Source organism: Nansenia antarctica (genome assembly GCF_963989245.1).
Source record: "Nansenia antarctica genome assembly, chromosome: 5".
NCBI classification, from domain to species: Eukaryota; Metazoa; Chordata; class Actinopteri; order Argentiniformes; family Microstomatidae; genus Nansenia; species Nansenia antarctica.
The window spans coordinates 10,097,534-10,109,536 of NC_137690.1; the positions used below are offsets into that span (position 1 = coordinate 10,097,534).

Consider the following 12,003-nt stretch of genomic DNA (forward strand, 5'->3'; position numbering starts at 1 on the left):
ATAAAACAGACGACCAAGTCGGTAAGTTCACTTCATTTCGAGGATTTATTAAAGGGAGGGGGGGTCGCCACAAGTCAATATCCTTGAGTTAAACACAGATTATTATGGTGGTTCAATAACTGTAATGATTAATGAACTGGGGTGAAAAGAGATCAACTTTACGCATTATCCGATTTGCAATAACTTGTTTTTCTTTCCCCTTACGTTTTTGGAAGCCGTTTTTGGAGTGTTATATCGGGTGTTAGAGCTTGGGACAGAATACTAAACTCCAAAACTTCTTCATCTGTGGCTGTGGTGCGTCGGGGGCAGTTTGGACATGGCAGAGGGAGACTTCTACACGATGGGGAGTAGACAAAGGGCCCCGAGAGATCCGTTCAGAGAGCAGCCGTCGCTCGCGTCTCGGTTTATGGACGATGACTTTGGGATGTCACCTTTCCCCGATGACCTGTCGATGGACTGGCCCGGATGGGCTCGGCCCACCACCCGTCTCAGCTCGCGGCTGAGCTCGCCGTTCGCCGGCTCTATGCGCACCAGCTTTCCTTCGCGCACCTCGGCGGGGACGCCTCCCATGTACAGTTCGAGATACAGCGAACAGCCGGGGTCCCGCAGCTCTCCTACCACCACCGGGGGCGAGCCCTGGAAAGTGTGTGTCAATGTCCACAGCTTTACACCAGAGGAACTTAACATCAAAACCAGGGATGGTTTTGTAGAAGTATCAGGTGAGAATAGACCTGTGCTGGCACTCTAACCTAATCCCCAACACACCACAGTTTTTTTTGGAGCAGAAGAATTTATATTCATATTTTATTTTAAGTTGTTTTTATTGTAAATATGATTTATGTGGTAGCCTACATTTCAGAAAATATAGTAGCCTAGCCTAGACATTCTATCCATAAGTTTTTTTGGGAGCAGAAGAACATATTTTATTTTAAGTTTGTTTTGATTGTAAATATGATTTATAAATGGGGTAGCCTACATTTCAGAAAATATAATAGTCGCCTACCACAATAGATACACAATAACCTTTCACACATGAGTGTGTGTCTCATAGCAACTTCAAAAAAAGGATGTTATGATGACCTACAGTACATGGGACAGTGGTGCCCATATCTTTCGGATTGCCAGTCCAGCACCTGTTCAAATTCTTTCACAATCACTCACGCATACGGGCTAGATTTAGATTCAAGGAAGAGAAGGCCCTTGACAACAGTCTCTGTCTACAGTGACAAGCCACACGCTGCGGTCAACCCTTACAGAGAATGTTCTGGAATAATTGCCCAACACACCCAATATCTATACTCCTAGAGTAGCCAATGGTATTAACTCTACTGAGTTCATTTACTATTGTAGCTTGTTTCAGGTGAAGTCAAGTCATCTTGATTATCCATCCAAGAGGGAAATTTGGCTGAAACAGAATACACTAAACTAAAAACACAATAGACATTTTAAGAGACAAACATTCAAACATGCTACACTCCCTGTGACATAATTGTTATAGGCCGGTTATTAAACCGGTATCTAGGGCTTTAAACTGCAGAATAGAAACTAGTAAATGACTGAAGAATGCTAGGGATACCCAGGGCAGATGAGACAGTGAGAGGGAGTGAGAGAGAGAGAGAGGAGAGAGAGAGAGAGAGAGAGAGAGAGAGAGAGAGAGAGAGAGAGAGAGAGAGAGAGAGAGAGAGAGAGAGAGAGAGAGAGAACAGAGAGCCTCCCACTGTGCTTTTTTTAAACACATTGTTGGTATGCCAGTTGGGTCATTCAGTCACCGCCATGGAGGGTACTGTCTGCTTCAGTGACTTGACCTCGTTCTAAATGTGTGCCTGCGGTCGTGTCACGAGCTTGTACGAGCCAGGGTTGAACAGACACGCAACACCACCAGTTCCGTGCTACACCAACCAGTGCGTGCTTTCACCATGTCAAGAGTCAAATCAAAGCAGAAGATATGTTGTTTTTGCCTTAACCATGACTTCATAGGCATAGTGCTGTATCCACCAACACCCCCTCTATCCATGTTGAGATTGCGGTAAACAAAAAAACAAAAACAAAAAACTGCTTAATGTGCGGTATTATTCGCAATTAGGAGACTAATGATATCTGACAACTGTGGAGAGAGAGCGTGTTACAGAGAGAGTTTGGAATGTGACAGCTCCACCATGAGGGACTGAGGGAGGGAGAGGCTGTGGTTGTTTTGTATTCTCTCTAAAGCCCTAGGAGAACTCCAGGCCAGTCCAGCACTTTCTTTCTGCAGGTGAAGACGTCACAGTGGGGGTATAGGGTTGCACATTGCTGGGCGGAGGGGAGTGGAATGGAGGGGAGGGGGGGGGTGACGGAGAGAGGGTGGGGCGGGCTGCACTGACATTTACCAGTTCTGAGCAGCTGCAAAAGACAAGCCATAAACAGGGGTCGGAGGCTGTGAGGCTTTTATTCAGGAACGTTCCAGATCTATCCTTCCCTCTTACACATTATGAGGTTCTGGTGTTCTGGTGTTCTTGGCCTTACAGTTCTTGGACGATGACGTGAGGTGTTGATGGATGTTTCATCATGTTAGTTTCCCAGTAGTATGACTCACCACTGCTCCACAAGGATCCCTAGGCAACATCATTAATATTCCATGTTTACTCGTAAAACCCATGACAGGTTCCATAACAGGGTCTGGATACCAAATTAAACGTTTTTTTTAGATTGTAGTATCAATTACCAATGGCTTTCAATTCTGCCATGACAGTTACACAGTGGGGTAACCACACTGTATATTACACAGATATTACTTCTCTAAAAGCTTTAAGGGGGCATCCATGATGTGATGTTTGGACTTATGTACGTGTCTCTCTATCCTTCCTTGCTGACCTGATAATGGCCAAAAAAGAAAGACTATACAATCTGTCAATTTCTCATTAAATGAGGTCATGATGTCCTGCTTTTCTCTCACAGGGAAACATGAAGAAAAGCAAGAGGAAGGAGGCATCGTGACAAAGAACTTCACAAAGAAAATACAGTGAGTATTCATTCAGCCGCTTTACCCAATAGCAACTGATAAACAATAGTTCCCTCAGGATACTATTCTCTCACTATCCCCACTGGTTATCAATCATTTCAATGAGCCCGTTGTCCTACGGTATGATCTCCTTGAATGGCTGATTTCTTGGTAACGTAGCACAAGTCAGGTTGTATAAGTTTCCATACAACTCTGCCACCCTTAATTGGAGTGTGGGACTTCAAACAGCGGTGCTAATCGGGAGTGCGGGTACATTGTCCTATTGGCGCGTCACATCAATGTTGTTAATTTCCCGTTCACTAATTAGTAGGCAGCTGGCCTGCCCTAGCAGAACCCCTAATATCACAATCCCTATAATTGGAATCCCTCAGATCGTGTCCATGCTCCAGCTAAGCGAAACTCGAAGCAAGAGACAGATAGAATGGGGGTGTATAAATAACTGTCCTCAATACACAAATCCTCTGGCTGTACGCTCATTGAAAAAGAGACATTCCTTTGCTGGCTAATGTTATATGGATGAGAATCTGTTAATCATTATAAAGAGAAGAGAATTGCTCTTTCTTAGCAATTAACTTATCATTGTCCTCCATGAATATTGTAAGATCATGCATAGATAGACAAGGGGGTTTATACTGGACCAATTATTAACTAGAGAACATGTCTCTTTCTGCACATGTTCGAGGGCAAAGGTACCTGACTGAGTTTAATGAGGGCCATATACTGTCACAAAATGTCCCTCCTTGGAATGTTTTCTCACTGCTCTTAAGGTCTTCTGGTTTGTTATTCAAGGCCCGTGGCTGGATGGCTGTCCCAGTCACAGACATAATAATACAGGACTATTCCATATAGACTCACTCCATCTGTCGCATACACACCGTCTCTCTCCCTCATTCTCTGTCTTGTTCTCTTGTTCTGTTTCTCTCGTCCTCTTTCTCTCGTTCTATTTCTCTCATTCTCTTTCACTTCATTCTCTCTCTCTCTCTCTCCCTCTCTCCCTCTCGTTCTCTCTCTCTCTCTTTCTATCTCTCCCTCTCCCTCGCTCCCCTGTTTCAGTGCTTCTCGAAAAAAGCATATTGGACAGTTTTTGGCAGCCCTACAGAATCAATGTGGGAGATAGAAAGACCTTGTTGCCAGAGGTAAACAAAATCCCAAGCTGGACAGATAAGGTTCTGCCAGTGTCCTGAGTAAGAAGTGGAATTTTTCCATCCTATATTAGGCTCCTTAAAAAATATATATATATATATATATTTTGTGATTTGAAGTGAGGGAAATTTAAGCAGTGATCTACGGACTCCTCCTGCTCCAGATGTGTTTGTGTGTGTGTGCTTGTGTGTGCTCGCTTTTTCCTTCCGACATGTAATTCTCAGTAGGAAGGGAAGACTGTCGAGACTGTCGAGAGTGTTCGTTAATTAAATGGAGGGTAGACTCCAGCTCTGAAATGGATGGGCCCTGCTGTTTATTTAAGCTCCCAGGGACACTTGGCAGCTTTTACGGAAACTCCAGCAGGGCTTTATTTGGCCATGGTGCTTGACAAAGACCAGAGTCAGTCTCGTCTCTCTCTCTCTCTCTCTCTCTCTCTCTCTCTCTCTCTCTCTCTCTCTCTCTCTCTCTCTCTCTCTCTCTCTCTTCTCTGTCTCTCTCTCTCTCTCTCTCTCTCTCTCTCTCTTCCCTTGTCTCTATTTTCTCTTGCTCTCTGTCCTTTTTTCTCTTTTTTTCTTCTCTTACTGATATCAGTTCAGTTCTTGAAACATCTTAGCTTAATGACTATTGAGAGTAATTCCATTTAGATCCTGCTTTATATTATGTAAATGCAAATCCATGCAACTAATGGAACTGATCATCATGTCGTAAGCATGACAAAACAAGCTCAGTAAAGCTCAAGGTCATGTTCACTTGTGTATCAAAACTTAGAATTGTGTACCAATGACTGAGAACACAAGGCCTCTAACTTTATCCAAAGCCAAAATATGCTCCTGTCTAGGGTATGTGCCACGGTCATCTTTAAGTCTCTGTTAGTTTATCTCATAAAGCAGTTCAATCATATCAGTTGGCTTTGTGCCATCCTGCAGGATGCTCCCAAAAATCGTAACGATAATAATAATATCTCCATTTCATTTCTGTCAACACCGAACTCATTTCTTCCCAGCAGCCTGTCTCTACACATTTATGAGCAAGCCAATTTATGCTAATCTACTCATAAACATATCACATTTGCAGTACAAAAAGTGTTGAGGAAAAGGCATAGAGGAAAAAAAGTGTGTGACATGAAATTGGCTGTTGCCTGTCTGGCAGATGAGCTGATTAGAAAGTATGCAGATGGAAATATCAGGTGATAAACTTTCCATCAGACAGTCATTCTTAATAATTGGAATAAGCCTTTATTTATCAATCCTGAACCTGGAGCAGGAGCATCTTTTTTTCCTTTTTTCTTTCCTTTTTTTGTACCTCACTGCGTGCGATGTCAGCCAGAACTTTTTAATGAAAACTTGAAAATGCATTTCAATTTATCTCTGGTGTGAGATAGGATAGCGAGTTTGGAATGACTGATGGCCAGAAGAAATATGGAAATATTTATTTTTTTACACTAATTGAATCTAGCCAAGGTTTCATAGTGTAAAATCCTATTTTCATGACTGGAGGCCTTTAAAGGTGTTGACAAGATGTCAATCAAATCCTGTGGCACAAACGAAACAATGTTTCCATTGCTGTGGCAGTGCTGTGGTCATTAAAAACGGTTAAAATCACTGTTCATTCTTTCTCCTCACTGGTTGACAACATCTTAAGGTAAAGGTACACAGTTGTATACTATATTGGTCTCTCACATCTGTTCTTTCCTCTTCTTTTTCCACCTTGCCCAGGATTCCGACAGATGTCGACCCTGTGACGGTGTTTGCCTCTTTGTCACCTGAGGGAGTGCTCATCATCGAGGCGCGACAGAGCCCTCCGTATTACCTCTTCAGTAACGAATGCCCCCAAGGGGAGATGGAGCAGGCCGAGGCCCCCAAGCCCCAGGAACCCATGGTCTAGGTCTAGGATGAAGCCCAGGGAAGGAGTGCCATCCCTGGGGTGACGCAGGCTCAACCCTGAACTCCCCTCAGGACAGTGCGGAGCATCCAGCAGCAGAGTACAGGAAAGGGTTAACGCAGGTTCAAAGCCTGTGGACCTCAGCTTCATGTCTTCACAGACTGTTGTACTATTTTGATCATTATTCTCAAGGGTGTAGGTGAATCTCTTGGTAGAATGGCTGCTAAGTTCCCTCACCAATACATTAAATCCATAAACAAAAATGTATCCCAATGTCTCCCAGTACCATGACTGTACAGGTGCTGCTATCCCGGCTGTATACAGAGAGAGGGTTTAAAGGTCTGATACTGTTAGAACACACCAGAACCCTGAGGCCCATTCTGTCTGGATGATCCGTTAATGTCTTGATTTTCTACATACTGTATCTCCCCTTCAGTTGTCATAGTGCTTCATATATATAATATGCAGTGTGTTTTATATGTAATTTATCATTTAAAATCATATGATGTTTAATGTGTAAATAAAAGAAGCTTGTTGAAATTTGATATGCAAGTTATGAAGACTCAATTAAAGGACTATTCCCACCATTATCGTGTGCAACCGATACTGTAATACAGTCCTGGCACTGTATATACCCACTTGCCAATCCATACACCCACAGTGCAAGTAACATTATCTTGGAGGTCTTACAAAATGATGTTCTGTTAATTTTGTATTTTATTTGTATTTGTTGATGACTGAGTGACGGTGTATTTGGTGCCATGGGAATATTATTACATTTTTTTTGCCAGACTTCTCTGTCCTCCCCCCTTCTCATCCCTCCTAATGCCTTTGTATGATTTATGCAATAAAACCCCACCACGTCTCCCCTACCAACCAACTCCCTGTGTGTACACATCTGTGTCTATTGTTGGGAGCTGAGCCACTTATGGGCATGGTTCCAGGACCCAGGGTGCCTGTACCAGTAATTGGGTAACAGATTAGCAGACGGCTTAATGCAGCAGAGGGGAGCTTGGCTCTGCGACATGTGTACATGCCTTCCCACATGGGTGAGGGGCAACAGGGGGCCGTACTTGGAACCCTGAACAGCCATTATTTGACTATAGGGGGCAACAATTGGCATGTTGCTACGATATGACTTGTTGTTTTGTGTAATTGTGATATCTAGGCTGGTAGTTACTAGTATTCAATCAAATCCTCTTCTCCCATGTCTCCCAGACACGTGCCATTACACAGCAGTGGAAATATGTCTCACATCAGTAGGGTTGAGCCTCGATTTATCTTGTGTACCCACTGAGGATGGGATCTACCTACAGTTCATGATAACAATACATCTGGTGTAAATGGGGTAGATCATGTAATACTGGTGTCTGTAGGGTTGTTGGTGCAGACCTCATTTCAGAATCAAGCTGTATGGAACTGTAGTGATGAGGTGAGTTCTCTCCCTTAAAAATGTAAAGCACTCGGGGTGTCTTGAAAGGCACTATAAAAAAGCAATCAATTATTACTATTATTGTATGTGTCCCTGAGCAAGTTTCTCATGGTAAATAGTGTAATATTATGCAGAGCTGTGCAAATGCATGATATGTCAAATGTAAGCTAATTACCATGGGTATTAATTCACTGTATTCACGATTAAACACATTATTGAGTAATCCTATGTTCATGTGTACCAATGGAGGGTAAACAAACGGTATAAATGCGATCATCCACCATCTAATGAAGGTCATTTCGAGGTGGGTGCCAATGTGATCACACGCACTGAATACCAAAGCAGACGGATGATATTGTCAATCACAACAGCAGGACAACATTTGCCTTTTCCATTTGCCATTGTTTTATTGGAGCTCCAAAGTACAGTAGCAAGGTTACAGTGTGAGTAGGTGGTCACTTACACACACATACACAGTGTGAGTAGGTGGTCACTTACACACACATACATAGAACAAAGAATGAGAGCAAACGCAAGCCGCAAGCTCTTGCTGGTAGCTGATCATGATTAGTGAGTCTGCAGCATTGTGTTGATGGATGTGTTCATCGGTAGTGAATTCCTATTGAAATGAAATGGGATGGCTCTCTTTCTCTCCCTCTCTCTCTCTACTTGGTGTGTTCTTGTTGTTCCATGCTTGGAGCCTCAGGGACTTCCAGCTCCTGGCTATGGGCCTCTTCTGGTGGACTCACGCCTGCCCCAGTCTCCTCTGGTGGACTCACGCCTGCCCCAGCCTCCTCTGGTGGACTCACGCCTGCCCCAGCCTCCTCTGGTGGACTCACGCCTGCCCCAGTCTCTTCTGGTGGACTCACGCCTGCCCCAGTTTCCTCTGGTGGACTCACGCCTGCCCCAGCCTCCTCTGGTGGACTCACGCTTGCCTCAGCATCCTCTGGTGGACTCACGCTTGCCTCAGCATCCTCTGGTGGACTCACGCCTGCCCCAGCCTCCTCTGGTGGACTCACGCCTGACCCAGCCTCCTCTGGTGGACTCACGCCTGCCCCAGTCTCCTCTGGTGGACTCACGCTTGCCTCAGCATCCTCTGGTGGACTCACGCCTGCCTCAGCATCCTCTGGTGGACTCACGCCTGCCCCAGCCTCCTCTGGTGGACTCACGCCTGCCCCAGCCTCCTCTGGTGGACTCACGCCTGCCCCGGCCTCCTCTGGTGGACTCACGCCTGCCCCGGTCTCCTCTGGTGGACTCACACCTGCCTCAGCCTCCACGGGCTGGGGAAGCTCCTCTGCGGTCTCCCCTGAGCCCTCTGCTGGCTGGAGCTCTCCTCCCTCCTGGGCTAGGTCTGTGTGCTCCCCCTGGTCAGCCGTGACTGTGTCTGGAGTATCGGGGCTATCTGGGGTCTCGTGGGGCTCGGAGGGTTCTGGCACTGAGGGCTCTGGCAGCTCCTCTGCCTCCCTACCCTCGTCATCTGCACCCCCAGTGGGAGGAGTCTCGCCAGTCAGCTCAGCAGGGGTCTTGTCTTCTCCTCCTCTCCCCTCGTCATGCTCCACAGTGCCCGCTGCAGAGCCGGCTGGGTGGGCCTCATCTCCAGGTGCGTCCAGTTGAGTCTCCACATGCTCCAGTGCTTCTGTAGCAGGCTCTGTGGATGTGAACTCAGGGGCCTCTGGGAATCCTGAATCAGACGTCTTTTGGTCTCGGCTCGCTGTGTCGGCTTCGGCTGTCTCCTTTGGCCCATCTTCCTCTCCCTCCTCTCTTACGGTCTCTTTTCCCACCTACATAAATGCGTACAGTATATGAATTACAGAGAAAAACATGAAAGGCAATAAAGGTCAATACATGCTCAACAATAAGATGACTCTTTTTTTCCAAGGTTATGTTAAAATGTTATCTTAAGTCGTTTAAATCCTTCAAAATCCATGTATTTGTGCAACTGTAATTTGTTAACTGTATTTTCTTTAACATGACAATCTACATACGGTATCAGTATGGGTCTCGGAGGTTTGCCCACTGATCTATATACCCTGATCATTGATCTATATACCATGATCACTGATCTATATACCCTGATCACAGATATATATATATATATATATATATGTTACGGTACATGTGGGAATACGGTACATGTGGGAAAACTAGGGTTAGGGTTAGGTGCTACGTTGACTTGGTACATGCTGGCATGTCTAACCCTAACCCTAACCCTACCCCTAACCCTAACCCTAACCTTAACCCTAGCACCCTAGCACCTAACCCTAACCCTAGTTTTCCCACATGTACCGTCTTCCCACATATATATTAGTGGTGTCTTCATGTCTTCACCTGAACAGGAATGATGATGTCAGCTGGGATGCAGGACTCAGGAAGTGGGGCGTCTACACACAGGATGCCGTCCCCAGAGAGTGTGGATTGAATCTTTGTAGGATCAACCCCTATTGGGATCCTGTGACACAACACACATTTATGTTTACATTTACAATATCATATTCATAATTGTTATATGTTCTAAACTGGTCAAAGTTAAATGCATCATAAATCAATAGTCTGCCATGTGTATTCTACACATCAATTGAATATGTGCAAAGTACAGTCAGAATGTTGTGTCTATGTCCCTCTGCTGATGAATATTAATAACAGTGTTAGTGAGTTTAGGAAACGTACTTGTATTTCCTCGTAAAACATCTAGCAATAAATCCATGCTCATCTGGTTTCTCCTCGTGTTTCCCTAGGGATGAAATATCAATTATATGAAGAATATGAACCCTCACAGTGAAGCTTGGCAACACAGAGAAACCATTAAACACAGAAATTGATTGCTGCCACACAGTTGCTCTCTTAATTTCCCAGAGCAGTTGTTATTCCAGTAACTCACTCATCCTCTTACCTATAGACTTCCTTATTTAAGTCTGAGAAGTAATAATGTTTACCTTCAATGTTGACCTTATTTGATTAACCCCTTCAAAAAAGAAACTAGCCTACAAAGATCAGAGTTACTATTGTCTGATTGTCTGTTATTGTCTGATTCCACAGAGAATGTTAATAATATGATTTGACCTTTTCTAAATTAACTCACTCACCACTATCCCAAAAAATAAAATAATAATAATAATATAATATAATACTGCACAGCACAAATCTACAGAGGAAAGCTTCTCCATACCTCCAACCTCGAGGAAACCCGCCTGGGTCCTGAGGGTGATCTCAGAGGGGGAGAAATGTCCGACGTCCAGAATGACCCTCCACCTGTACTGTTCTGCCTCTGGCAGCTCGGCCTCCTCGGCTTTGCTCGGCTTGGGGCTGGGCTGCTGCATGAAGCCCAACACAGAAGGCATTAAGAGGGGAGGGTACATGTACCCCGGCCAGCAGCTGGAAGCCAGCCTCCTGTGGATGATGTCCACCCAGCTGAGGTCCCCAGCCTCCAGGAAAGGTGGCAGGCCAAAGTCCTGATTGAAAAGCCGGCTTGGTTGGCTCCACCAGCTGCGGAGAGGGTACCAGGTGGAATCCCGGATGTATTGCGGGTGTAGTGGTGGCGGCGCTGTCTTGGTCTGCTCGGTCATGATGTTTCCCCCAAAAAATGTGAAAAGTGAAAGAGGAGTCAAATTGGAGGCCCTTGTGATAAGTTCCTTTCGGTCTCTCGAATTGTCCTGACTTTAATGAGAATGTGTCGCAAGAGGATTAATAATAAAGGAAAGGTTTGCAAGGAAGCACTGTGCAGCGAAGAGACACAATCGCACAGTCCCTTTATATACCCTCCCTGTCTGTTTTAGCACTTATTAAGCACTAATAGTTATCCTATGAGAGGGGAATGTGGGCATGAGGTGATGGGTCTGCAGACGGGGGCCGTTACCTCTCAGCAGCCCTGGGCCGGGAGAAGGAGGCATACTAATTAGTTGTATTTATAACTCGGCAAAGAAACGGCAAATAGCTGTCGGATGACTCCAGCTACACTGGCGGAGCTGTTGTCCGCCGTTGACAGTCTCAGCAGTCTTTCGCATCCTGGTGAGCTTTATTCTCTCTATGGTTACAGGGCCCTCGGCCCTGTGATGAAGGGAGTGCAAGTTAATTTATTTCTTAATTTATTTCATTTTTCAGAGTTTGTTTCACTGCTCTAAGGGGGTGACAGTGTTGGGTTTGTTTGGAGCGTTAAAAAAGCCTCCCCCACATGGTCTTTTGGGACAGAAATGTTCTGTGTCATCTGAAATGTTTTGGGGGAAATGTGTGCTGACTGGTGGTGTAGAGATGCTCTCGTTTTCAGCTCAGCAGTTTCAGAGGATTATTAGTGTTTTTATCAAGTGTGACAGTCTTGTCAGTGTTTCATTTTGGGAAGTTGCGGTACCCTGACATCATGACATAGTGTCTATCGGAGCACAAAACTGATTGAACACTTGAATAGATGCTCCTGTCATTCAGTGTGGCGCCGCACCCTCAGTCTCTCCGCTGGTAGGATCAAGAAATAGGCACTTAGAGGTTAAATTGGGATTCGCTGTCGCTAGTGGAACTGTCATTGGTTCCTTTCGCCTGATTGTTGATGTTTTCCAGACAT

General features: G+C 45.1%; 1 protein-coding gene across 1 annotated transcript; it reads left to right on the top strand.

The window, feature by feature from the left end:
* Positions 1–316: 316 nt before the first annotated feature.
* hspb8 (heat shock protein b8) lies at positions 317–6,025 on the top strand (the record flags this gene model as incomplete). Its single annotated transcript, XM_080531173.1, has 3 exons — positions 317–719; positions 2,935–2,998; positions 5,857–6,025. The coding sequence occupies 3 exons, from the start codon at positions 317–319 to the stop codon at positions 6,023–6,025; spliced, it is 636 nt and encodes a 211-aa protein (XP_080387299.1).
* Between the last annotated feature and the right edge of the window lie 5,978 nt (positions 6,026–12,003).